General features: G+C 50.7%; 1 protein-coding gene across 1 annotated transcript; it reads left to right on the forward strand.

The window, feature by feature from the left end:
* Window positions 1-23619, forward strand: Oas3 (2'-5'-oligoadenylate synthetase 3). Its single transcript, XM_032886499.1, has 16 exons — window positions 1-257; window positions 3803-4085; window positions 4972-5147; window positions 6813-7048; window positions 8193-8346; window positions 8648-9151; window positions 10910-11189; window positions 12394-12569; window positions 15066-15316; window positions 15608-15752; window positions 17190-17363; window positions 18077-18362; window positions 19298-19473; window positions 20138-20376; window positions 22122-22269; window positions 23503-23619. Exons 1-16 carry the CDS (start codon window positions 84-86, stop codon window positions 23617-23619), a joined length of 3519 nt encoding a protein of 1172 aa, XP_032742390.1. The 5' UTR covers window positions 1-83.
* The last annotated feature ends 3209 nt before the right edge of the window (window positions 23620-26828 follow it).

Consider the following 26828-nt stretch of genomic DNA (forward strand, 5'->3'; position numbering starts at 1 on the left):
CAGGCAACACACCCCGTTGTCAGCTCAGGAGCACCCCAAGAAGCCTAGGGAGAAACGAAACTCTCCTGAGGGCATGGGTCAACATGGACCTGTACCGCACGCCAGCCGGAGCTCTGGACAAGCTGGTGGCCCACAGCCTGCACCCAGCCCCTGAGTTCACAGCGGCTGTGCGGCGTGCTCTGGGGTCCCTGGACAACGTCCTAAGGAAGAACGGAGCCGGAGGGTCACAGAGACCAAGGGTGATAAGGATCATCAAGGTGAGAGGGTGGGGCACCCCAAGGCAGAAACCTTCAGGGTCTTCTGGAGGGACGGCTCAGGCGTTGTTGTAATGAGCCAGTCTGTGGGGAAACTGAGGAATCAAACAGCAAGTTACACATCCAGGGAAAAGGCACAACCAGGGGCACGCCGGGTCACCTGATTGCTTCCTCTTCTCTCTTAAAGGCTGTCTCGTTGGCCCACCTACTCAGCCTCTGGGCCTCACCCTGCCTGAGCCTCGCTGATCTGAGGCTGGGGGAATCACACACTCACACCCACTGGGGCTCAGCCTTTGAGAAAAAGAAGATGACCTGGTTAAACCACACAGAGTCCCTCAAACCTCATGGCTCCGGGGGTAGGGATCACTGCCAGCTTTATGCATGGGGAACCTGAGGCTGAGTGCGGCTAAGCTACTGCTCTAAGCCACACCTTGTCACTTGAGCACCCTGCCAGGCTGTCCCTATAACCTTTGGATGCTCAGAGAGCAGGAGAGACAAACTGTGAGCTGCCTTAATCCTGGGTAAACCTGCTGAGGCAGGGGCATCATGGGGACCTAGGTTTGAGACTTGAGATTGTCCTGGGTAGGTCTCAGCTCACTGGCCAGTTCCTGAGGCTGCCTCTGAGCTGGAGATGTGGAAGGAGGCTTGTGGCCTGGGAGACACAGAGCCTGCCTTCTGCATCTCGGGTGTGGCTGAATCCCTTCCAGGCAATGGGGGAATGTGGGCAACGTCTGTCCCTCCTCCTAAGGTCCCAGGGACTAACAGAAAAACAGTCTCACCAAAGGTCACTCTGGAGGAACAATGAATCTATTGCTTTTCCTGACTGAGCCTAGGGAAGTGGGCCCCACTGGAAAGTTTTCACCAGCAGGGACAAGGCCTTCTGGAAGCTGCCTAGGCTCTCCCCTCCCCCCAGTCACTAGAGCTATACAACCCAGGCCAGGAGCAGTTGGGGCAGAATTGCACTAGGGAGTCGCTAGGTCCTCAGGGGAGGGTGGATGAGCAGCGAGTGCAATCACCAGGCCATTATTTCAGACTTGGCTCCCGTGTACTGAGGTTACAAGTGTGGTTCACCAGAGGCCACCACAGGTTATGAAGTCTCCTTTCAGCCACACAAAGAAGATGGGGTGGGGAGTGGGGGGGGTGGAGCAGGGTTCATGGGGACAAGTTCTCTTTAAACTCCCCATGGGGTGGGTTCAAAAACCAAAATTGAGCTCAATACCGGATGGGTTGGCAAGACCCACACTATGCCACTAAGGCACCAGCTGGGACACTCCCCCTCCTCCTCTGTTGTAGAGATTTTTAATCCCAAACCCAAGGTTTCTATCTCGCCTTTGACCATTTAGCTCCCAGATAAAAGACACACACACAGCCTTTATATTATAATAAGCCTTAAGCAGCACAAGAGCTGGGCAGATGCCTACCCTTTATGCTGTTAGAATCCACTTTCCTATCGATAACCCTGAGTTATTATTACCATGTTTCATCTGGGCTGCTCTTAACTCCAACTGGCCAGCCCTCAGGGCCACGTATTTATGGATCACCTAACCCGTGGCCACTTCTCCTCCTCTACCGCCACCTTCTTCTCCATGTGGTTCTCCTCCGACCCCAAGCCCAGGAAACCGAAACCCCACCTATGTCTCTTTTCCATGACGATTGGCTGCTGGCATTTTTATTCACCAACCAGAAATAATTTGGGGTCAGGGTCGTATAGGTCTGCGTGCAGAATCCAGGTCTTCGGGCCCCACAACTTAGCACTGAGGTAGCCAGCAAGACCAAACCTCAACACTCCTGTTCTCTTTTGGCTTCAAGGAAGAGAGATGGAAGCGTCCCCTCCCCTGGTTTGCCATGTTTCCTTTGCAAGGTGAGGGAATGGTAGTACCTTCCTCCCAGCATCCTTAGGGAGGTGCTCATGTGTGAGACTGGAAGCTACCCGGTGGTTATTTCCTCTACTACTTCCTATCTCTCCACACGCCATAGAGAGGATCAGCCGTGAGGGGCGTGGCATCATCAGTGGGGGCCCCAGACTGCATGGGGCCCAAGCCTTATCTGACTCTTCCTGTCCTATGATTGGGGTCACGTACCCGTATCTGCCACCATATTTGTGGCCACACCAGGGCAGCTATGTACTGAGAGCAGATAACTGACAGCGATAGAGTCATGGGAGTCGCCTTCCAGAGTCCTCAGACTGGAAGCTTTGAGACCAAACACTATCGGAAAGGTCTGGACACTAGGCCTGTCACAGCATGCTTCTGTACTTGTTGCCACAGAGAGAGTCAACTTCCTGACCACACTCGGCTCTAAAGAGCTGAGAATGGAAGCCAGAGGGACTGCTCAGTGGTTAACGCCCAACAAGCATGAGGCCTGGAGGTCAAATACCCAGAATTCACATAAATGACATGTGGGTGTGGTAGCCTATGGTTCAGGCCTCAGAAAGTGGACAACAGTGCATCCTTAGAGCAAGCTGAACCAGAGAAACCAGCCATGTTGGAGAGCTCTGGGTCTGATCCAGGAATCCTACTGCTGTGAGGGAGATGATTCCTGACATCAGCCTTGGGCCTCCACATGAGCACACACACACATACACATATACATACACACACACACACACACACATACACATACACACACACACATACACATACACACACACACACTCGAACACACACATGCACACTCATGGGCATGCATACACACACACACACATACACACATATGCACACATATGCATGCACATGTGCACATATGCAAACACACACATGTACACACACATGCATGCACACACATGCCCCCACATATACACATAAGCACCAGTACACATGCACACATACATGCACACACATGTACACATGCGCACACACATGTACACATGCGCACACACAAATACACAAGCACTGGTACATACATACCCCATGCGCACACACACATGTACACTCTCACACAAACACACACACGCACACACACAATACACATTAGCACTTGTACGTGTACCCCATATGCACATGGGCACATGCATCCCATGCACGCATGTGCAAACCAAAAAGGGGGCTGGAAAGAGGGCTCAAGGGTTCAAACCTCTGGCTGTTTTTGCAGAGGACCTGGGTTCATTTCCCAGCACCCACCTGGCAGCTCACTACTGGGTATAATTTCACTTCCAGGGGAACCCAGGACCCCTCTTCTGGGCTCTGCAGGCACCAGGCGCACACACAGACACACACACAGACACACACACACACACACACACACACACACACACACCACATACATATTTGCAGGCAGAACACCCATACACATGAAATAAAAATCAATTAAATATTTTTTAAATAGGCCAGGGCTGGTGGGGCTGGAGTCCAGCATCAATGACAAGTGTGCTTTTATGGATTAAAATCTTTCTCCGAAACTCAAGCCTGGCTGCTGTGAGCTGAACCTGGGTTCTGCCTGGTGTTGGATGCCAATAGCTACCTGAGGGCCCCTACAGGGCCCACCCAGTCCATCAGGAGCTCCCATGGGAGTCCTGGAGCACAGTCCTCAGCTGTCTCTCTTCCTCACAGGGAGGAGCCCATGCTCGAGGCACAGCTCTCAGGGGTGGCACTGATGTCGAACTCGTCATCTTCCTCGACTGCCTCCGGAGCTTTCGTGACCAGAAGACCTGTCACACAGAGACCCTGGGCGCCATACAAGCATTGCTGGAGTCCTGGGGGTGCAACCCTGGGCCTGGCCTGACTTTTGAGTTTTCTGGGCCAAAGGCGTCTGGGATCTTACAGTTTCGCCTGGCATCGGCGGACCAAGAAAACTGGATAGATGTTAGCCTGGTGCCTGCCTTCGATGCCCTAGGTAAGGGGTCCCTGGCCTGGTCCAGAGTTGGTGGCATCATCACTAGAAGAAAGACTGGTCAAGCATTCTGACCTTCTACCCCACTTGCTGTGTGACCAAGGAGAGCCCCTAGCCCTCTCTGGTTCTTGGTTTCTTGCCTAAATATATTGATTTTAGACACCTAGCAGCCAGAAAGGCCCAGTTCCCTTGGCTCTGTGGTCCTGGGGTGGGTGACTGGTCCTCACCGTGCAGCTCCAGTCTCTCTCCCTCTGCCCTAAAAGCAAAAAAGGTTTTTGTGATGACCCAGTGAAAATGCTCTTTTGAAGCCTTTGTTAAGAATTTGGAATTCTCTAAGATGCTCCACCTATAACATGCTAGGCTTATCCTGAAATACACTTCTGGCCCCATCTGTGAACGAGGACAAAGGTATGGGGCCATTGCCTGTACCTTGCTGTGACCAATTCCTGGCCACAGCAGCCAGGCCCCTGACACCCATGCCTTAGCTAGAGGCTCCTCTCTGTTTAGCCATCTTGAAAATCCTGTTCTGGGACTGGAGAGATGGCTCAGTGGTTAAGAGCACTGACTGCTCTTCCTGAGCTTCTGAGTTCAAATCCCATCAACCACATGGTGGCTCACAACCATCTGTAATGGGATCTGGTGCCCTCTTCTGGTGCGTCTGAAGACAGCAACAGTGTACTTACATATAAGGAAGGAAGGAAGGAAGGAAGGAAGGAAGGAAGGAAGGAAGGAAGGAAGGAAGAAGAGAAAGAAAGTCCTATTCTTCCTTTCAGCCCCCACATCCCTATCTCCAAGCCCCTCCCCCCGCCCCCAGCTCCAGAGAGGGGCTGAGTTCAGTGCCCACAGTGTCCTCTGTGTCTTTCTAACTTGCTGTCCTTGATGCCCCCAGGACAGCTCCACTCTGAAGTCAAGCCAACACCCAATGTGTACTCCTCCCTCCTCAGCAGCCACTGCCAGGCTGGGGAACACTCAGCCTGCTTCACAGAGCTCCGGAAGAACTTTGTGAATATTCGCCCAGTCAAACTTAAGAACTTAATCCTGCTGGTCAAACACTGGTACCGCCAGGTGAGGCTGCTTGGGTGGGTCCTTCCTGCAGCCTAAGACTGGTTGGTTTATTTTTCTTAGTGACCATCTTATTCTGTTTCTGGGAAGTGCCTGCTGTGTTCTTTGTCTGTGGTTTTCTCTTGTGAGCTGACTTCTTGTTGATTTATGGGTGCTCTTTACGTATTACGGAGTTGATCGTTATTTACAATAATGAGGATGTGGTCTCCAAGTCTGGATTATACCTCTGCTGTCTTTAAAAACCATTTCTCACTGAGAATAGTTGGATTTCAATGTTAGCAGGTATAATCATTTCTTCTCTGAATGATTCGTTCTGTAGGAATGAGTTTAGATTCTTCCCAGACTCAGAATGGCTTCCTGATCTATTCATGCTTGTTTAGCAACTCTGATGGAAAGGCGGGTTGTGCTTCCGCCTGGAGAGGAGCGAACAAGCTCCCCTCAAATCCAGGGCCACATACCTTGGCTCCAGTAAACTACTTGTGGTAGGCAGGTCTGGGTGTGAGAAGATTCTGGGTTCTAATTCTGATTTTCATTTGCTCTTTGACGTTGGGCAAATTCTCAGACTCCTCTGGCCCTCTGTTTTTGCCACTTCCCCATAAAGGAACATACAAGTCTTGGGGTTCCTCACACATAAGGAGGAGTCTCTATGAGTAAATGTATGGCTCTGAACCCTAATTTGGGAGGAGGAGAAGGGGGAAGATTGGACATTTGAAGCCTATGTGGGCCACATAGCAAGATTCTCTTAAAAACAAACAAACAAAGAGACCCAGCTATGATGACACACACGTGTAATCCCAGCTCTCAGAGTGGGAGGCAGGAAGACCTTGAGCACAAGACCACCTGGGACTCCATCGTAAACCTCAGAACAGCCTGGGCTACCTGGGACCCTCTTTCATAAAGAAGGGAGGATGGAAGGGAGGAGAACATCAGAGCAACTATGGAGCCAGGCATCCTAGGTTCTAGAAGATTCTTCTTTTTTTTCCTTTTTTTTTTTTTTCTTTTTTTCGGGGCTTGGGACCGAACCCAGGGCTTTGCGCTTGCTAGGCATAGAAGATTCTTCTAATACCTGAGTGGTGGGTGCCCATGTGCCCCGACTTTTGTGCCACACACCCAGAGACGAGGGGAATGTACTGGGAGGGCTGCTGGGCGCTTCCACCCAGACAAGTCGCGTCTGGAGAGCCACCTCGTCTCCTCTAAGAGTGTGGGCTCCTCCCTCCCTAGTGCGTGGGGTCCCAAGGACGCAATACAGACTCAGAAGTGAGAAACAGGGCCCGGAGGAATGTGTGAAGCACGGCCGCTCAGTCTACACTGCGTCACAGGAAGGAGCATGGCTCTTTAGCACCCTTTCCCTGGGTACCGCGCCATCTCCAATCTCACTGAGCCCCAGACCCGCCTCTTTTAATTTGGGGGAAAAGTGAACCAACCAACATCCGTCTCCCTGCTGGCTCCTCTCTGGCCACCTTTCCGCTGGGGCTTGACTTTCATTCCTTCGGGTTCCCTCATGTCAGTCTGAAACCCCACAGTAGGCAGACGGGAAAGACTGGGTGTAGGGGGTTGGGGTGCTGCTGGGTCCTGGGGTTAGCTAAGGAAGCAATCTGTGGGTGCTATGGAGCCCCAGCTGTGTCCCCCTCTCACTGAGCCCAGCCCTCTCTGCCGTTGGGTTCGCAGGTGCAGACGCAGGTTGTGAGAGCCACACTGCCCCCTAGCTCCGCGCTGGAGCTGCTCACCATCTTTGCCTGGGAGCAGGGCTGTAGGAAGGATGCCTTCAGCCTGGCCCAAGGACTCCGGACTGTCCTGGCCTTGATCCAACGCAACAAGCATCTCTGCATTTTCTGGACGGAAAACTACGGCTTCGAAGACCCTGCAGTTGGGGAGTTCTTGCGAAGGCAGCTTAAGAGACCCAGGTATTCATTCCCTCAGCTCCCACTGTCTGCTCTCCTGTCCTGTTATACTAGGGGAACGAATTGGTCCTGACTAATTTAACACTTGGGGGAGTTTAGAAACAGAACCACACCCAGGGATCACGTGGTTGTGCCTGTTTAGTCGTCACAGGACAATCATACATTAATGGCAGTTCACACCTTCGAAGGCACCTCTCAGGCCACCAAACATGTCCAGCATGCTGGCGGGCCCCTCCCAGGCAACCGCACCCGGTCATCAGAGTCCTGCCTAGTGGGTCTTTAGCTATAGTGGAGAGAATCTGGCAGCTTGCCCTGCTGGGCCTGGCTGGTCTTCCTTCTCATTAAGTCTCGGTGATGTAGCCGTAGGGTTGTGACTCACTCTTTCGTGGTTCGTGAGAAATATTTCTCTTGTGTGAATTTGTCACGCCGCGAGTCCCATTCGTGAACAGGGCTGTTAGAGACAGTTATGTGAGCATCGGTACATATGGGCCAAACGAATGAATGTGCAGGCCTAGAATGTGTCATGAATTACAGTCCCTGGGGTGGGTGCTGTTTGTTCTCCCATACCTCTGCTTCATAGCCATAGTTCTGTTTTGGGTTCTTTTTTATTTTATTTTATTTTTCCTATTGCTATGAGGAAACTCCATGACCAAGGCAACTTATAAAGTGAATTTAATTGAGGCTCACAGTTCCAGGGGATGGAACCATCGTGACAGGCAACATGGCAACAGGCAGGCAGGCATGGTGTTGGAGCAGTAGCAGAGAGCTTACATCCTGATCCACAGGCAGGATGGGGGTGAGGGGGACAGGAATGAGGAGGGGAGAGTCTTTGAGAACTCAAAGCCCACCTACATGCCCAGCGATACCCCTCCTCCAGCAAGACCACGCCTCCTAATCCTTCCCAAATAGTTCCACCAATTGGGTACTAAATATTTAAATAAATATGTGAATCTCTGGGGAACTGTTCTCATTCAGACCACCACATTGGAGTTCAGGACCTGGCTCCGGTAAAGCAGGTGATGTCATCTTTTTGCAAATAAGGAAACCTCCCCGTGAGTCTGGAAGGGCAAAGCTGAGATGAGTGTCAGATCTGCCCTGACTCTGACCCTTCAGACTGCCTGGAGCTTTCTTGTCTCTGGAATTACAGGCCCGTGATCCTGGATCCAGCTGACCCAACATGGGACTTGGGCAATGGGACAACCTGGTGCTGGGATGTGCTTGCCAAGGAGGCTGAATACAGCTTTAACCAGCAGTGCTTCAAGGAGGCCTCAGGAGCCCTTGTGCAACCTTGGGAGGGGCCGGTGAGTGAGGGAACACTGGGGACCACAGGCTTTGTGCTGATGTGCCAAGGTTGTGTGGGCAACCTGGGGCTGCCTGTGGTGTCCTTGGCTCTCTGGATATGTCTGTCCACCTAGAATTCCTCATAGCTCTCTCTCCAGCAGAGCGCCTGGCCTGTTGTACACCAAGGTTCATATCTCTCATGACTCCCTCCCCCTCCCCAAGCCTCAAGTACCTCAGCTGTGGCCAGACAGGCTGAGAGAAAGGCTAGGTGGTGAGAGACACCTCTGCTCTGGCTGATAAGGCTTGGTTACCACCTTCCAGGGCCTTCCATGTGCTGGGATCTTGGATTTGGGTCACCCTATCCAACAAGGAGCTAACCATGCCCTTGAAGACAACAATGGCCACCTTGCTGTTCAGCCGATGAAAGAGAGCCTACAGCCATCAAATCCAGCCCGAGGACTCCCAGAAACAGCCACCAAGATCTCCGCTATGCCAGACCCAGTGGTCACTGAAACCCACAAGAGCCTCAAAAAATCAGTGCACCCAAAGACTGTCAGTGAAACAGTGGTGAATCCCTCAAGTCATGTTTGGATCACCCAGAGTACAGCATCCTCAAACACACCTCCTGGCCACTCTAGCATGTCCACCGCTGGGTCACAGATGGGCCCAGATCTGTCACAGATCCCCAGCAAGGAGCTGGACTCCTTCATCCAGGACCACCTTAGGCCGAGTTCCCAGTTCCAGCAGCAGGTGAGGCAGGCCATCGACACCATCCTGTGCTGCCTCCGGGAGAAGTGTGTAGACAAAGTCTTGAGAGTCAGCAAGGTAAGTCCTAAGGTGAAGGTGCCATTTGGGATGCCCCTGGGGAACCACGGTGGTCAGGGAGGGTCCTCAACAGAGCCAAGTTTGGTCAGGGGAACTAGATGTCCTAGGTGTGGCTTGCTGGCTGGGTATAGACAAACAGACGCTCCTTGGGTTAAAATGCAGTCACATCACATCCTACTTTAAGCTGGAAATAGTGTAAATCAAAGCTCTGTTTGTAACTTCTGGCAACTCCCTATATCCTATGTCATGGCTAGCCTGGCTTGCCCTCTGGTGTTCCCATGCTGTGCATGTTCATCCAGCATTGTGGCCACGTTTCCATGCCATCAAAAGCCAAGCCGGTTAAGCTTGCTTTTACTTTCTTCTTCTTCCTCCTCCTCGTCCTCTTCTTCAATGTTTGGAACTTTTTGAGGAGGGATAGGGTCTCCCATGTAGCCCAGGCTATCCAGGGACTCACTATGTAGCCCAGGCTAGCCCAAAATTCCAGACACTCCTCCTGCCTCTAGAACTGGAATTGCAGGTATGGCCTACCACATTTGGCTTGTTCTGCTTTTAACAATACAGTTTTGTTGTTCATCCTGGTGTGGTTTGGACTGACGCCTGCACCTTGCTGTCCCAGGCAACTGCTCTGTCACCGAGCTACCCTCCAACTGCCCCCCCGCCACACATACACCAATAAGGTGTCTAGCATTTTGTTGTTTAAAATCCCTGTTAAAACAATTGGATCCCTCCCCTCTTGAGTTCAGAATCTTCTTGTGTTTCTCCTGAGGGCTGTGGGGCCAGTTCTGGTTGCTTCTAACACTTTCTGGCCTCACACTGACCTCCTTCACAGGTTTCAGGCTTGTCAGGGGGCTTGTGGACAGGTCTTCTCTCCTGGAACATGCTCTCCCTCCCTCCCTCAGCCTTAGCTTCTCACACCCCTCCCCTCTGATAAGACCTGTCCAATGTCTAGCCATGGTATTTTTTTTATGTTAGTCTCACCAAGCCTTGTGGCATACAGCCTTCATCCCAGCACTTGAAGGGCAGGGGCAGGGGGTTTCTTGAGTTCAAAGTCAGCAAGGACTACATAGATGGAGTCTCTCTCTCTCTCTCTCTCTCTCTCTCTCTCTCTTCTCTCTCTCCCTCCCTCCCCTTCCCTTCCCCTCTCCTCTTCCCTTTCCCCCCTCTTTCTCTCTCTCTCTCACACACACACATACACCAGCCAGTGTATCCAGTGTCCAGCACCCATCCTGCCCTAGCAGGCACTAAGCAAAGCCCAAAGCCAGGGACTTTCTGTTTACCAACCATAATGAATTAAATTCCTGAGTGAATATGTGGATGAAAGCTGAGTGGTTGACAGAACACACACAGCCTCACTGGTCTCCAGGATATGGACTTCCACCTCCTGCTACTTAGATGTGCTTAGAAGGGGATGGTATAGGTCACTGCCTCAATTCCACCTGAGTTAGCAGCCATACACTGGTCTGACACAGCAGACCTGGAGAGAGGCTCCACAGATATAACTCAGCTCCTTTTTTATTTTTTTTTAAGATTTATTTATGTTATGTATGTGAGTACACTGTAGCTGTCTTCAGACACACCAGTAGAGGGCATCAGACCCCATTGTGAGCCGCCACGTGGTTGCTGGGATTTGAACTCAGGACCTCTGGAAGAGCAGTCAGTGCTCTTAGCCGCTGAGCTCTTAAGGCCCCTGGGCTCTTAAGGCTCCTGGTTCCTGGAGGGTTGGAGAGTACAAGGTCTGAGCTGCATTTACTTCCACAGGGTGGCTCTTTTGGCCGTGGCACAGACCTCAGGGGCGAATGTGATGTGGAGCTTGTCATCTTTTATAAAACTCTCGGGGACTTCAAGGGCCAGAACTCACACCAGACAGAGATCCTGTGTGACATGAAGGCCCAGCTGCAGCGCTGGTGTCAGAACCCAGCACCTGGACTGAGCCTCCAGTTTATTGAACAGAAGCCCAACGCTCTGCATCTTCAGCTGGTGCCCACTGACCTCAGCAACCGGGTAGACCTCAGTGTGCTGCCCGCTTTTGATGCAGTGGGTAAGACAGTTGTGGAACCGGGAACCATTGAACAAGAGGCACCTGTCATACTCCTTTGGGATTCACCAAGCACTGAAAACCACCTCTCAGAGATCTTAAAGCAATCATCAAACATTCCCCAGCACCAGCCCCTAGTGCTGCTGTTTGAATGTTGCCACTCTGTTTTCTCTCTTCTCTCTCTTTTTTCCCCAAAGGTTTATTCATTATATATAAGTACACTGTAGCTGTCTTCAGACACACCAGAAGAAGGCATCAGATCCCATTACAGACAGTTGTGAGCCACCATGTGGTTGCTGGGAATTGAACTCAGGACCTCTGGAAGAGCAGCCAATGCTCCTAACCACTGAGCCATCTCTCCAGCCCCATTTTCTCTCTTCTCTGTTCTTGGGCCATCAGCCCTAGCTCCACTGTTCTCTTGATTCACCCACTCATTTATTTATTTTAAACTGGGTCTTGATGTGCAGGCCGAGTGCCATCCCCTTGCCTCAGCCTCCCAAGTCTTCCGGGATCATAGATGTGGGACCAGTTTTGAATTGTTGGTTTTTTCCCCCCTTAATTTTTGTTTCATGTGTGCTTACCTTTAATGCTACATGCATGCAGTACCTGCAGGAGCCACAAGGCGGTGCCAGATCCCCCAAGATTGGAGTCACAAGGTTTGCACCACCCAGTGTATGTCAAGAATGGAACCTGAGTCCTCTGCAAGAACAAGTGTTTTTAACTTATGAGCTATCTCTCCAGTCCCCAGTTTCAAGTTATTAAAGTGTTAAATCCCCCATCCCTGAGACTTCTCTGTCCCACTGGTGCACTCCCTCGTTTGTGACTTGTTACTGAGAGCTCCACGGGCAAATGGGATCCACGGAGCCATCTCTCCAGCCTCATAAACCCCTTCTACACAGAGAAGACTGGGGCCGAGAGGCAATCCACACAGCATGAATCTGAACCCAGGCCTGTCTCGCACCAGAGCTCACTGCAGAGTGGGGATAGGTAGTGCAAACTGTGAACCAGATGCTACATACCTATAATCCCAGCCCTTAAAAGGCTGAGGCAGGAGGACCGCTGCAAGTTCCAGGCCAGCCTGGGCTACACAGTACAGTAATGCTAACACAGATTGCTAACACAGCTGGCACCAGTACTGAGTCATTAAAGCTGAGCTTAATCAATGTACGGGGTGAACTGGTGTCATGGGTGTTCTGTGCTTCCACAGGGCCGCTGAAGTCCGGCGCCAAACCTCTACCCGAGACGTACTCCTCCCTCCTCAGCAGCGGCTGCCAGGCTGGGGAGCATGCAGCCTGCTTCGCAGAGCTCCGAAGGAACTTCATAAACACTCGCCCTGCCAAACTTAGGAGCCTGATGCTACTGGTCAAACACTGGTACCGCCAGGTGAGCACCCTCCCCCTCCCCCTTCCCAGAAGCCACCTCACCCCCTTCCCAGGAAGCCACCTCCATCACAGTCTTCACCCCCCAAAATGCCTAGGATGGTCTGCCATCACCTCTTTTCAAGTTGTACTGCACCGTGGGCAGCTTCTAGAGCCTTCCTCCTTGCAAGCCCTTCTCTGAAGGCCAGCTCACATCCGTGCCCCTAAACAAAAGCAAAACCCAGCTCTCTCCTTAAAGGGGTAGGAGTTAGTTTAACATGGACTGGAATACACACCATCAGATTTAGGTCACCAAATCCCATGTTCCGTGGGGACAGTTTCATGCATGACATTTTATGGTTAACAGTAAACAAAGCCAGGGGTGGCGGCACATAGCTTTAATCCCAGCACTCAGGAGGCAGAGGCAGGCAGATCTCTGTGAGTCCCAGGACCGCCAGGGCTACATAGAGAGACCCTGTACCAAAAACAGTACAGGGGGGGGGGGGGGGGAGAGAGAGAGAGAGAGAGAGAGAGAGAGAGAGAGAGAGAGAGAGAGAGAGAGAGAGAGAATGACAGAGCAAAAGGAGAGACTCCCAATGGGGAAAAAAAAAAAAAAAAAAGGAGAGCTCTGCGTTAGCCTCACCTGCTACCAATACCATGCTAACCTTCGGGTTGGTGGAAGCCAGCTGTTAAGTCGACACATCCCAAAGGGCTTCCTGTGAGGTTACTGGCAGGAGCCATGCGAGGGAAACTGTGGCAGGTGAGTAAGCCTTCTGAAAATGGGTCGCCGCTTTGCCTGGCAGCGAGGGGTGAGCTCTGGAGAGGCATGGACCTAAGGGACTTCATCTCAGGGATCGCTTCCTGCTGCTCTGCTGCTCTGCTTTTCCACATGTGCCGCTGCTGCATTCCCCATACTGCGTAACATAACCTGTTGTTTCCTGGGGTTTTTAACACTCTATTGGGCGGATTTCCTGCAGAATCGATATAAAGGTATGCTTTCTTGTGCTGATAGTGTTTAGACGAATCGATGATTTTTCAAGGATTACTGACTTTGGTTTAAATAACTTTAGGAAGTTAGAATAATTAATGGGAAGCCTAAGGAGATGGCTTTAGTGGTTTTGCCAGGAAGATAGAATGGAGTTCAAGGATAGAAAGTGTCCCCTCTTCATAGAATAATAAACTTGCATGATAAGCAGTTCAGTAAGTTCATACACTACAAGCAAGTAAACTGTACTAAGAAGAGAAATAGGCTCGGGACAGATTTTTTTTTATCAAAGAAAAACATTCATTCTAGGTCAGGTCCAAGGAAGAGGCCACAGGTGTGCCCCAGGAGAGAGCAAGGCCACTGATAGATAAAACTATTGCTTTGAACTTATAATGGGCTTATAAAACGAGTCGCAGATAAAACAACTTTGAACTTTTTTTTTTTAAGATTTATTTATTTATTATATAAGTACACTGTAGCTGTCTCAGATAGAAACAGACTGCTTTGAACTCATAATCAGTCAGGGTACTCTTAAACCGCTGAGCCATCTCTTGCTTTGAACTCTAATCAACGCCTTGCTCTCTCTGGTGTAACACTTTATCTGTGAGGTAATTTTTCTCTTATACAGAGAACTTTCATTTGAAAACCTATAAAAAGCTAAAAGAAAAAATAAAGGTTGTTAGAGCCCGCTTGTTAGAGGTTTGCTCTATCGTTTAACTGTAAATATGTTTCACATGTGCACATATACACATACATATGTATATAGCGCATATGTGAAATTATTGTCTCCCTGGACACAGAGAAGTTCAGGCCCAAGTAACTAAGTTTCTTTTTATAATCCCCTGCTGCTACCAGCAGAAGTCAATTGCCAGAAACCATCCGCCTTGGCCCCAGAATAGTAAGAGAGAGTTCATTGCCAGAAGCCATCAGCTCTGGCCCCAGAAGAGCATAAGAGAGTCGAAATGCCAGGAGCTACCAGCTTTTGGTCCACTGACTCTATATCCTACCTCAGTTTACCCCTGGTGTCAAAGCTGATTTTTGACAAGGCGCAAGGATTCTTAAGTCAGACTAGTTCTGGACCCACAGCAAGCCCAGCAGCCCTGAAAGCCTTAGTTCTGATTGGTCCAGCAGCCCTGAAGGCGGGCTTTAGTTCTGATTGGTCTAGCAGCCCTGAGGGTGGGCCATATTTCATCATCGCTGTGTATTCTACAAACATCTTCCTGCACCCATGTTTACCACCTGCTAGATGGTGCCCGATACCCATTGCAGCCCCCACTCCTGTACAGCTCCTCACGCTCCTTAAAGAAAATACCACCCAAATCTCACCTCCCTGTTCACGGTCTGACCTGGGATAGGTCATAAGCCTCCTCCAGACCTCAGCTTTCCCATCAGCAAACCACACAGCATCATCCAGCAGTCTCTGTGACCCAGTTCTTCTGAGGCTCCCTTTTACATACAACCAACCACCACCTCCTAAGTCCCAAGGGCCAGCCTAGAGTAAGTGTCCACATCGACTGATCTCTGGTTGGGTGACAGGTTGCCGCTCGATTTGAAGGAGGAGAGACAGCAGGTGCTGCTCTGCCCCCAGCCTATGCCCTGGAGCTCCTGACAGTCTTTGCCTGGGAACAAGGCTGCGGAGAACAAAAGTTCAGCATGGCTGAAGGCCTGCGGACTGTCCTGAGGCTGGTCCAGCAGCACCAGTCACTCTGTATCTACTGGACAGTCAACTACAGTGTGCAGGACCCAGCCATCAGAGCACACCTTCTCCGCCAGCTTCGGAAAGCCAGGTGCGTACTCCCCAGCAACCACCTCAGCCCCCTCTTCCTACTCTCTCCTGGAGACCGAGGAAGAGGCCGTGGGAAGCTTTGAGTCACCCATCCCACCCTCCCTGCTTGCCTCTGGAGTCTGATGAAGAAGCATGGGCTTGGGTGCTACCCCAGGGCCCATTTGATTAGCACAAAATTAAACACCATTAAAGTCAAGGGCCCCAAGAGCTGGTTTAGGCTCCACCCAACATTCCTTCTGGCCCCTGAACTCCACCTGACTGTCCTTCCTGCCCCCCTCTGTTCTGTCCCCAGGCCTCTAATCCTAGACCCTGCAGATCCCACCTGGAACGTGGACCAGGGCAACTGGAAGCTGCTGGCTCAGGAGGCGGCTGCCCTGGAGTCACAAGTCTGCCTTCAGAGTAGGGATGGGACTCTGGTGCCACCCTGGGATGTTATGGTAAGAGACCGGGCCCTGGAGCCACTGAGATGAGCCAAGGGTAAAGTGCTTGCCCACAAGCCTGAGTACCTGAGTTCAGTTCCCAGAACACACGCGAAAGGGGGAGGGGAGAACTGACTCCACAGAGTTGTCCTTTGACCTCCACTTACGATCTGTGATTCTGTGATGTGTGTGTGTGTGTGTGGGTCATATCCCAGCTGGTGCCCAAGGGTGCCCAACTACCTTTATCTGGGGTGCAGTCCCCACTCTTCAACCTCCCTGAGACCAAAGCCTGTGCCTGACTGAACCCTGGGTTTCTCATCCCATTCGCCCTCTTCTGTGTCCCTGTTCTAATTTGCTTTCTGTTGCTGTGATAAACACCACAGCCAAAGCAAACCGTTGGTTTGGCTTACATTCCCACATCGCAGCCCATCCCTGAGAGAAGACAAGGCAGGAACCAAGGCAGGAGGCAGGAAGTGGAAGCAAAGCCTACTTACTGTCTTATTCCTCCTGGCTTGCTCAGAACCATAGGACCGCCTGCCTAGGGGATGGTACCACCTATGGTGGGCTGGGCCCTCGAGCCTCAATCATTAGTCGGGAAAATGCCCCACAGGCTTGCCTATGGCCAGTGTGTTAGTGACGTTTTTCTCAGCAGAGGTTCCCTCTTCTCAGATGATCCCTAGCTCATCAAGTTGACAAAACCTGACTACTAAAAGTCAAACTACACAAAGCAACACATTCCCCATCTTCTAAAGTCCCAGTCAAATAGTCAGGCTCTGTATTTGGAGGAGAAAAACCCAAGGCATAAGCCACCTTCAGCTCCCAAAGGCCTACTGTCTTACTCAATCCATTTCTGTGACTCTAACAAAATACCTAAAGCCAGGCAACTTTATAGAGAAGGCAGCTCAAGGTTATGGCACTGGCGTGAACTGGGCTGTGTTGAGGATGCCATGATAGATGCTGTCACAGTTGGGGGAAAAAGTGTTGAAATAAGATATGCTCCAAGGTGAGAGGACACTGCGATACCTAGACTACGGGGATACCGAGGGCCAGGCTGGCTCTTGTCACATTTTCCTGTCAGAACACACGCAGTGCTCTCTGAGGACCACCTTCAGCCCATCCTGAGGCACCTTCCTCAAGGTTCCGTCTTTAAAGGTCCCTCATCTCCACAGAGGGCCCAGCATGCAGTGCACGAACCTTTGAAAGACAAATCCTATCTGGACCACAGCCTGTGTGACGCTATTTCATTTAACATGTAAGATCCACTGGGATGGAGAGGAACGCCTGTACCCATTTAAAGATGGGGAAACTGAGGCTGCCTCACAACATGCCAGCCAGTGAGGAAGAACAGGGGGTGTGGGAGACTGTGGGAGCATCAGCCTCCGTGGATGCCGAAGGACAACACGCGGGTGTCCCCAGCATGCTGCTTCAGCAAACCCCACCTGTTTCTCCCCACAGCCAGCCCTCCTTCACCAGACCCCGGCTCAGAACCTGGACAAGTTCATCTGTGAATTCCTCCAGCCTGACCGCCATTTCCTGACTCAGGTGAAGAGAGCAGTAGACACCATATGTTCCTTCCTGAAAGAAAACTGCTTCCAGAACTCTACCTTCAAGGTGCTCAAGGTGGTCAAGGAGACCCAGGGAAAAAAAAAAACAAACAAACAAACAAAAAAACACACACACACACACAAAAAAAAAAAAAAACTGCAGCGCTAATGACAACAACCAGCTATCTGATTTCCACAAATATGTGCAAAACCGGATTGACTTTCTACGACTCCCTTTGTGGCAGCCCTTGGTAGTGCTAAACCTCTCAAAAGGATTCGCTTTTCTCGGAGAGAAACATCACTCAGATGGGTAGGGAGCTTACCTAGCATCCAAGCATCCCTGGATTCCGTCCCCAGAACTGTATGAACTGGGCATGCTGGAGCAGTGCTTGTGATACTCAAATTCCAGAGGTCAAGAGAGGATGACCCCAGGGTCGGCTGGCCAGTTAGTAGAGCTGTATTAGTGAGCTCCAGGCTCAGGGAGAGACCCTGTCTCAAAATGATGATGATGATGGTGGTGGTGGTGGTGGTGATGATGATATGATAATGGAGGAGGAAGAGATATCAATGTTGCCCTCTGGCCTCTACATGCGCACATGCGCGCTCGAACACACACACACACACACACACAGGTTGTAAAGGGCCCTTCAGGGCTCAAGCCACCTTCTTTTTTTTTTTTTTTTTTTTCTTTTCTTTCGGAGCTGGGGACCGAACCCAGGGCCTTGCGCTTGCTAGGCAAGCGCTCTACCACTGAGCTAAATCCCCAACCCCTCAAGCCACCTTCTATGTCCTCCCCAGGGTGGGTCTTCTGCCAAAGGCACTGCTCTACAAGGGCGCTCGGATGCTGACCTGGTGGTGTTCCTCAGCTGCTTCCGCCAGTTCTCTGAACAAGGTAGCCATCGGGCAGAGATCATCACGGAGATCCAGGCTCAGCTGGAGGCGTGTCAGCAGAAGCAGAGGTTCGATGTCAAGTTTGAGATCTCCAAGAGGAAGAACCCCCGAGTTCTCAGCTTCACGCTGACATCCAAGACGCTGCTGGGCCAGAGCGTGGACTTTGATGTGCTGCCAGCCTTCGATGCTCTTGGTGAGGTCCCAGACGTAGGCAGGAGGGGAGGAGGGGAAGAGGACAGGAGAGATTGAAACTGACTGGGCTTAGTGGGGGAATTTAAAACTTTAAAGCCCACCCCGAGGGACACACCTACAACAGCAAGGCCACACCTCCTAATCCTTCCCAAACAGTTCCATCATCTCGAGACGAAGCATTTAAATATTTGACCCTGTCGTGGGGAGAGCATTGTCTTTAAAAATATTTATTTATTTATATGAGTGCTCTATCTGCATGTACACCTGCCTGCCAGAAGAGGGCATCTGATCCCTTACAGATGGTTGTAAGCTATCCCGTCCTTGCTGGGAATTGAACTCGGGCTCATCTGGAAGAGCTGCCAGTACTCTTAAACCACTGAACCATCTCTCCAGCCCCACGGAGGGCATTCTTATTCAAACTACCACAGGACCCAAGTTCACTTCCCAGCGCCTACATATTGAATGAGACAGGCAGGCATTTAGATATGATATAGGTTCTGGTTCTTCTTACACAAATTTGTCTGCTCTGCTTCTATTTAGGTCCACAGGACCAGCATGGTGGTATCGGGCCCCTACCCCAGCAGCCCTGTTACCCAAAGAAGAGTTTTTGTCTTATGACTACCAGAGCCCCCTCCCTGAGAGGGCTGAGCAGGCAACAGAGAGGGTTACAGACATTACACCATTAAGCCTAAACTCTCTCCAGGATGGATAGACTGCTGGCTGAAAAGGAGCCAGGGAGAGAATCCCACTCTCATGGGCGATCTAAGCTAAGCTGTGCCATATCTATGGCCCCGCCCTAACACCTGGTGATCGCCCAGAGGGTCTCAAATCGCCCTTGGACAAGGGACATGAAGAGTCTCTTAGACCAGCTTTCTAAACTGGCCCACCTGGGCTCTCTGAGAGACAGAGTGACTCTAGCCTTCTCCCTCTCTACAGGTCAGCTGAAGTCCGGCTCTCGGCCAGATCCCCGGGTCTACACGGACCTCATCCAGAGCTACAGTAATGCGGGAGAGTTCTCTACCTGCTTCACGGAGCTGCAGCGGGACTTCATTAGCTCCCGTCCCACCAAACTCAAGAGTCTGATCCGTCTGGTGAAACACTGGTACCAACAGGTTAGTCACAGGGACTGTTGGTCACTCCTACCTCACCCCCAACCCCCTCCCCCCGCCACACACACACACACACACACACACACACACACACACACACACAGCTGGGCTGGGTCCCAGTTACTGTGCCCTAAGTAATTTCCTTAGAGGAGACAGGGGTCTGGCCACAAACATAGCCTGTGAGATCAGTCACATTCCACCTGGAGGACCTTGGTTTTCCCATCCATGAAGTGGGGTCAAGCCTGGTCTAGTACAGGCTTGTCATCTCGGTTACTTAGGAGGCTGAGGCAGAAAGATGGAAAAGTCAAGATTGGCCTGGGCTACAGAGCAAGTGAGCTCAAGGCTAGTCTGGCCAACTCGGCAAAAACCTGTCTCAAAATAAGAAGTGACAGGCCAGGACACAGATTCTTGGAGGGGTGCTGATAGAGCACTTGCCTCTAGGCTCTGAGCCCCACCCCCAACTCACACCCACACTCCCAAACAAAGAGTAGAGCTAACGAAGTATGCCCGTGTATCAAGGGTGATGCCTAGCCAGTCGTCTGGCACACGGGGATGTTCGGTTAAGCTTTAGACTGTCAAGTCCGGGGGTCCCTCTTAACCTGTGTGAGGCATTGGGTATTGTGTTCCCAACGTGGACCTACACGTCTCCTGTGTCTTGCTTCTCCAGTGTAACAAGACAGTCAAGGGGAAGGGTGCCTTGCCCCCCCAGCACGGGCTGGAGCTCCTGACTGTGTACGCCTGGGAGCAAGGCAGCCAGAACCCCCAGTTCAACATGGCGGAGGGCTTCCGCACAGTTCTGGAGCTGATTGGCCAGTACCGTCAGCTGTGCGTCTATTGGACCATCAACTACAGTGCAGAAGACGAGACCATCGGAGACTTCCTGAAGATGCAGCTTCAGAAGCCCAGGTTTGGTCACCCCCCAGACTCCCCGACCTCAGATCCATGGTACCCACTTCTTTCTGCCTCCTAGAAGCTGAGGACAAAAGGGCAGGGCCCACTCTCTTGAACTGGGTGGTTTCCCAGAGTGGTGCTTTTAGTTCCTGAGGAGATAGTCAGTTTCTGGGTCGCCTGTGAATGTGGTTGCCAGATGAAATAAATACAAGCCACCAAGTTCAGCTCAGGTGTGAACAAACAACAAATAGTGTGTTAGTCTGAGTGGGTCTCATGCAGGATTTGGGGCACGCATATGCTCTTTATATTTAATGAGAGCCGGGATATGGCTCAGCTGGTAGAAGGTTGCCCAGGATACAAGAAGTCCTGGGGTCAATCCCAATCACCACATAAACTGGGTGTGGTGGTGCACGACTATGATGCACACCACATCATAGTAGATGTGGTAGGGGTAGAGAGGGCAATCAGGAGTTCAAGATCATTCCCAGCTATAAAACAAGTTCAAGGCCAGCCTGGGTTATGTGAGACCCTAACACCCCCCCAAAAAAAAAGAAAGTTGCAGAGGCCATGAGGCACATCTGTAATCATACTATCCAAGAGGCTGAGATAGAAGGGCTGGAGAGATGGCTCAGCAGTTAAGTCTGCTCTTCCGGAGGACCTGGGTTCAATTCCCAGCACCCACATGGTGGCTCAGGACCATCTGTTATTCCAGTCCCTGGGGACCCAATGTCCTCTTTCTGGTTTTCATGGCACCAGGCACGTATGTGTATAGACATACCTGCAGACAAAGCACTCATACACATAAAAGAATGAGAGGAAATCAAGAGGCTGAGGTAGGAGGTTTTCAAGTTCAAAGCCAGCCTGAGCTACCTCGTAAGCTTCCCACCTCAAAACTTAAATGTATTCACAAGTCCTGAGACACTCAGATTCAACTGGTCATCTAGTATTTGTATTCATTGGATCTGGAAGCTTTACATCCTTTGGGTTATAGAAACACATTTTTCACCATCTTACCCACCTCTGAAATGGGGATGGAGGTAAGCAAGATTGTCCCCTGAACTCATGTTACATTAACAGTTTGTGGGTAGTAGCAGTTTATACTGAGAAACAGTCTGTTGTACATGATATACATTAGCTAGGTAATAGTTTCTACCATGGAGGCTGGGAGGGAGGGTGGAAGAGCCAGTGCTGTAGTTGATTAGCAATGCCTGTCTTCACTTGTAGAAAGTGATTAGCAATGTCTGCCTGGGCACAGCATGAAAAAAGTGGTGCATGTGCAACTGCTTTTTCCTTCCTTCCTTCTTTCCTTCCTCTTTTAAAAACTCTCTGTGTGTGTGTGTGTGTGTGTGTGTGTGTTGCCCATGGAGCCTGGGGGAGAGCACCAGATCCCTAGAACTGGAATCACAGAAAGTTGTGGGTTACTCCATGTGGCGGCTGGGAACTGAAGCCAGGACCTCTGGAAGAGCAGTCAGTGCTCTTAAGCACTGAGCCATCTCTCCAGTCCCCCCATCCCCACCCTTTCTGAATAGACTATTTAGCCCAGACTGCTCCAAACTCACAATCCTCCTGCCTCTGCCACTATGTCCTACTCCATATGTTTCTTCTTTTCTACCCCTACCCTAGACTGTGTACCTGAGACACTGAGGAGTCCTTAGGTACTGGCTCTGGCCCGTGTAGTGTTAGGTGAGAGTGGAGAAAAGCCCACCCAGTGTCACAGGTGGATACTGTGGGGATAAGACTGGCCCTAAATACAATTGCAGGCCTATCATCCTGGACCCAGCTGACCCGACAGGCAACCTAGGCCACAATGCCCGCTGGGACCTGCTCGCCAAGGAGGCTGCAGCATACACATCTGCTCTGTGCTGCATGGACAAGGACGGCAATCCCATCAAGCCATGGCCGGTAAAGGTGAGAGCATGTGAGACAGACAGAGGCACTGCAGACGTGGGCATGGGCAAGACAGCCATGGCCCCAATGGTCCCTGTGCCTCCACTTCCTGTGTGGTGAGTGGTCTCACCTCTAGGGAAAGACTGAGGTAACCAGTATGTCTTCCTTCCCACAGGCCGCTGTGTGAATTCCAGAAAGATCAGTGGTCACACACCTGACAAAAAGTGACACCAGCCCTCAGCAAAGGATACTCAGAATATCTGGCCAGATGTGTGTGTGTGTGTGTGTGTGTGTGTGGTGTGTTGTGTATTGTGTTTATCTATATGTGTTTCTGTGCTGTGTCTGTGTGTCTCTGTAGGTGGTATGTGTCTGTGTACCCGCAGGTGTCTACATGTGTCTGTATATATGTAATATATATGTATATATGTATGTATGTTCATGTGTCTCTGTGTGTGTGCATCTGTGTGTTTGTGTGTAGTGTGTCTATAGGTGTATCCTTATGAGTGTGTGTGTTTGTGGTGGAGTGTGTGTGTGTCTGTGTATCTGTGGGTGTCTATATGTGTCTGAGTGTGTGTGATTATATGTGTGTTTATGTGTCTGTGTATTTGTGTGTAGTGTGTTTATAGGTGCATCTGTGTGTCTATGTATATGTGTGTATATGTGTGTCTATGGTGTGTGTCTGTGTATCTGTGGGTGTCTATGTGTGTCTGTATGTACGTGTGTGTGTGTGTGACTTGCTTTGTCCAAATGATTGTATGTATGTATGTGTGCTCATGTGGCTCTGTGTATGTGTATGTTTGTGTGTAGTGTGTCTGTAGATGTATCTGTGTGTCTATAGGTGTATGTATGTATGTCTTTGTATGTCTATATGTCTCTCTGTGTATATATGTTTGTTTGTATGTATGTATATGTATGTATGCATGTGTGTATGTTATATATGTGTGTATGGAATGTATGTGTGTATGGTATGTATGTATGCATGTTATGTATGTATGTATATGTATTTATGTTATGTATGTGTATATGTTATATATGTATGTATGTGCTCTCTCACACCATCTCCCTTCTGACCACCTGCCCAGCCATGGCCCTCCCTTTCTTTCCACTGTTTAACCACTTCGTGGGGCTTCATTGACCTCTACTGTGTTCATCCCAGTGCCCCTGACTCCCACACTAGACATCCTAGGAACCAGACATCTTTAAAGCTGCCAGTCTGCTGTTCATCTACCTTGAGCCCTGCTCCAATTCCCACAGTCAGCAGCGCCCCCACCCTGCCAAGAAGCCACACTCCTCCCTGGCATCTCTCTGCCCCTCGAGCCCATGTATACCCCCTACACCTGCAGAGACCCATCAGCTGAGGTCCAGCTGTGACCATGGCCATCCTGGGGCTGAGGTTGTGATGATGATTACAAAGTCCCCGGCCCACAGCCACCACGATGAAATGAGCAAAACCTGTGATAACTGGGCCTCAGGAACAAAGAAGAGGAAAGGGTCCCCAGGCCTTGCCTGTGGCTCCACCAGCTCCCTCGGGAGGAAGTCAAGAGTGCAGCTTTCCTGAGTCACTGCTGGTGAAAGTAGAGGCCTTTGGATAACACGATGCTTAGGTCACCTACACCCCTGCAACCCCCCACCCATGCTCTACAAGCAAGTCTAATAAACCCATCAGCCATCCACTTAGAGCTAGGTGGAATCTTTTCCTTGTTCAGTCATTGTACCCTGTCTGAGACAAACAGACATTTGTTCATGTCTCCCCAGGGAAGGTCACCCCACACCATCCTGCCCACCTCATGTCTGTTGTTCCCAAATGCAGTGCAAACAGGGGTTCTGAGGGGGACAAGAAGGAATGGGTTTACAAGCCCTTTCCAACAAGAATTCTCACTTTCACTTTTTGCCACACTATGGGTGGATTTTGGATAGTGTTTGTCCCTCATTCCCTGATTCCCCATCAGGACCAGAGTGATACCAGGACTTCTCCAGGGCAAACGTCTACTTGTCTGTCTTACATGGGAAAAAGCCTCCAATCCTCTAGTGTGTAAGCGACAGCTAGTGGCCGGACAGTAGAGGACAGGGAGACATATCCTATGAATGTCTCAACCCGGAGACATAGAATGCAAGTGGCAGATGCTAGGGGCAGTGTGGCCATAGCGGGATCTTCCAGAGGAACCACCTGAGGAGTGGACGTGGTACTGATCCATCTCTAGGAGAGTGACAGGAATCAGAGAAAGGACTCTGTGCAAACCCGTCTCCCACTAGGAGCATCTCAGACAACCGGGCTCTGCCTGGACCACTGCTGGGGACAAACCAACAGGGATGTAGGACTGCTGGAAGAGCAGAGCCTTCCTAATGCCTTGGTCCTTGCAATGCATTCCTGTCTCCTCAGCTTAGCCTGAGTGAGCGGCCAAGGGTTTCCCACATCCCCTCTCTGCCGCCACTTGTGCCTCCTGCTCTTGGCTCCAGGCAACATCAAGACCCCACGAGGGTTGGTCCCAACCTCATCTTGCCTCGTCAACTCGTGAGGATTCGAACCAGACCCCGTGTTATGTCTCCTGGTGGCTGCTATTCTCAGAGCTCTAGACCAGTAGTTCTCAACCTTCCTAATATAGTTCAGGGTACTCTCAGGTGGGTGTTATCTGCAGGTGGGTCGACCCACTTGGAGACAGAAGAGAGGTATCTCAGTAATGGTCTTAACCATTTTCAGATAATCTTCAGTGACCCCTGTGAAGAAGGCATTCTTTGATTCCCAGAGGGGCAGAGACCCACAGGTTGAAAACCGCTGTTCTAGACTGATGTGACCAGCAGAGACCGGTTTTTCCATGGGGACTGGCAGCAGATGGGGAACCCGCCTAGCATCCTAGTGTGAAAAGAAAAGAGGATCCAGGTGGAAGTTAAGAGCCACACTGTGATACATTGTTATTAAGTCGCCATACCTTAGCCACATTGTGATACATTGTTACTAAGTCTCCACATCTTATAAGAAGTTTGTTTTCCTAAGCCTAATGTATCCTACAAACCATGTTTTCAACCTAAGCCAAACTTGTAAGCCCAGGATTTCTACCCATCCCTTTGCCTTGCTAAACTCCTGAACACCCACGATGATTCCCATGTGATGTCTTCTTGCACTTACCTACCCCACAGGCAGCTTTGAGCCCTGTCCGGACACCCGTTTCTGTCCCAATGCTAACAGCCAATTGACTCAACAGATGTTTTCTATCAACCCTAACCCTTCCCCATAAAAGGGACCTCAAAAACCAGTGAGGAGCTGCTCTCTGAAAACCCCAAATTAGGGGAAGGCTTCATCTGGCCTGTCCCCTTGTGCACTGGATTTAGCCAGGAAGTAATAAGAATGTTTTTTTCTCCTCAGGTCTAATGCTAGCCCTTGTCCCCACTACACAGACTCTGAGCTCTCTTGTCAAAATGGCTCCAAAATTGGGGTGACTGTGAGTCAGAGTGAGGAGTGAGGTGATGGCCATCAGAGCAGAAGAAAGAGAGGCCTTACTGACCTGCCCCGCCCCCACAGTCTCCCAGAGCAGCCCCCACAGTGATGACGGAATGATACAGTTGAGCTTGATTCAGGCCACAGCCCTGGGGAGGAGGCCAAGCAAGGCATAGCAAAGGCTTGATGAGATGATGCATGCATTCAACTCCAAGCACTCAGGAGGCTGAGGCAGGGTCCCTCAGAGCTGCTGCAAGAATTCTGTGCTTCCGTTGGACTCCGTCCAAGGTGACTTCCCAATACAAAGTCATGGTGCCTTTCCCAGTAAGGTTCCGTCTGCCACATAGGACAGCCACACACAATGTGCCATCCTGCTTTGGAAGAGGATGTTCTACATAGTAGTTTATGAGAGGCTGAGGCAGGGGGATTACCCGTTCAAGGCCAGTTTGGGCTAGAGAGCGAGGCTCTGTCTCAATGCTAACTCAAAATAATTGTGTTGAATTGGTGAACTTTCTCCTTGTTTTTAAATATTTTACTTGTTAACACTGTGTGTGTGTGTGTGTGTGTGTGTGTGTGTGCGCGCGCGCGCGCGCGCGCTAATCTTGACCCTTTGGGGCCCTATGTTCGCCCAAAGGCAAAAAGGAAGCCTACAACTGACTGTCAGGGCACCTGTGACTTGCTGTGCATCTTTGAGCAAGTCAGTGCCTTCTCTGAGCTCTTTCTGTCTGCCCTGTCTGTCACCGAATGCTCTGGCCACTGTAAACATAGGAAAGGACATTACATTAATGGACAGACTCTACCCTCAATAAAATCAAATTAGCTTAGCTTTTAGCCACCCAGATTTCTGCCAAATGATTTTTTTTTTTTTGGTTGGGGGGACAAGCTTCTCCTAACTATAGGTGGAGGCACCAAGAAGACAGTCCTACACTGAAGGACGCAAACACTGGCCTCTGTGTAGGTATCCCCTGAGGCTCTAGAGGCTTTAAGTTTAAGCCGGGGTGTCCTTAGAACTGACCAGTCAGCTGGAAACACACACACACACACACACACACACACACACACACACACACACACCAGCTGCTGGGCACTTGAGTTTCGATTTCCTAAGCTCAGGCTTGGCTGTGTTGGGGGTGGGGCTTTGGACTTG

The sequence above is a fragment of the Rattus rattus genome, chromosome 16 (assembly GCF_011064425.1).
Source record: "Rattus rattus isolate New Zealand chromosome 16, Rrattus_CSIRO_v1, whole genome shotgun sequence".
NCBI lineage: Eukaryota > Metazoa > Chordata > Mammalia > Rodentia > Muridae > Rattus > Rattus rattus.

Bases quoted from the DNA above. Each gene is read 5' to 3' on its own strand.
- Oas3 (XM_032886499.1), top strand. From the start codon at position 84: ATGGACCTGTACCGCACGCCAGCCGGAGCTCTGGACAAGCTGGTGGCC. The intron at 9,152-10,909 runs GTAAGTCCTAAG...TTACTTCCACAG, and splicing joins AAGTCTTGAGAGTCAGCAAG to GGTGGCTCTTTTGGCCGTGG. The intron at 12,570-15,065 runs GTGAGCACCCTC...GTTGGGTGACAG, and splicing joins TCAAACACTGGTACCGCCAG to GTTGCCGCTCGATTTGAAGG.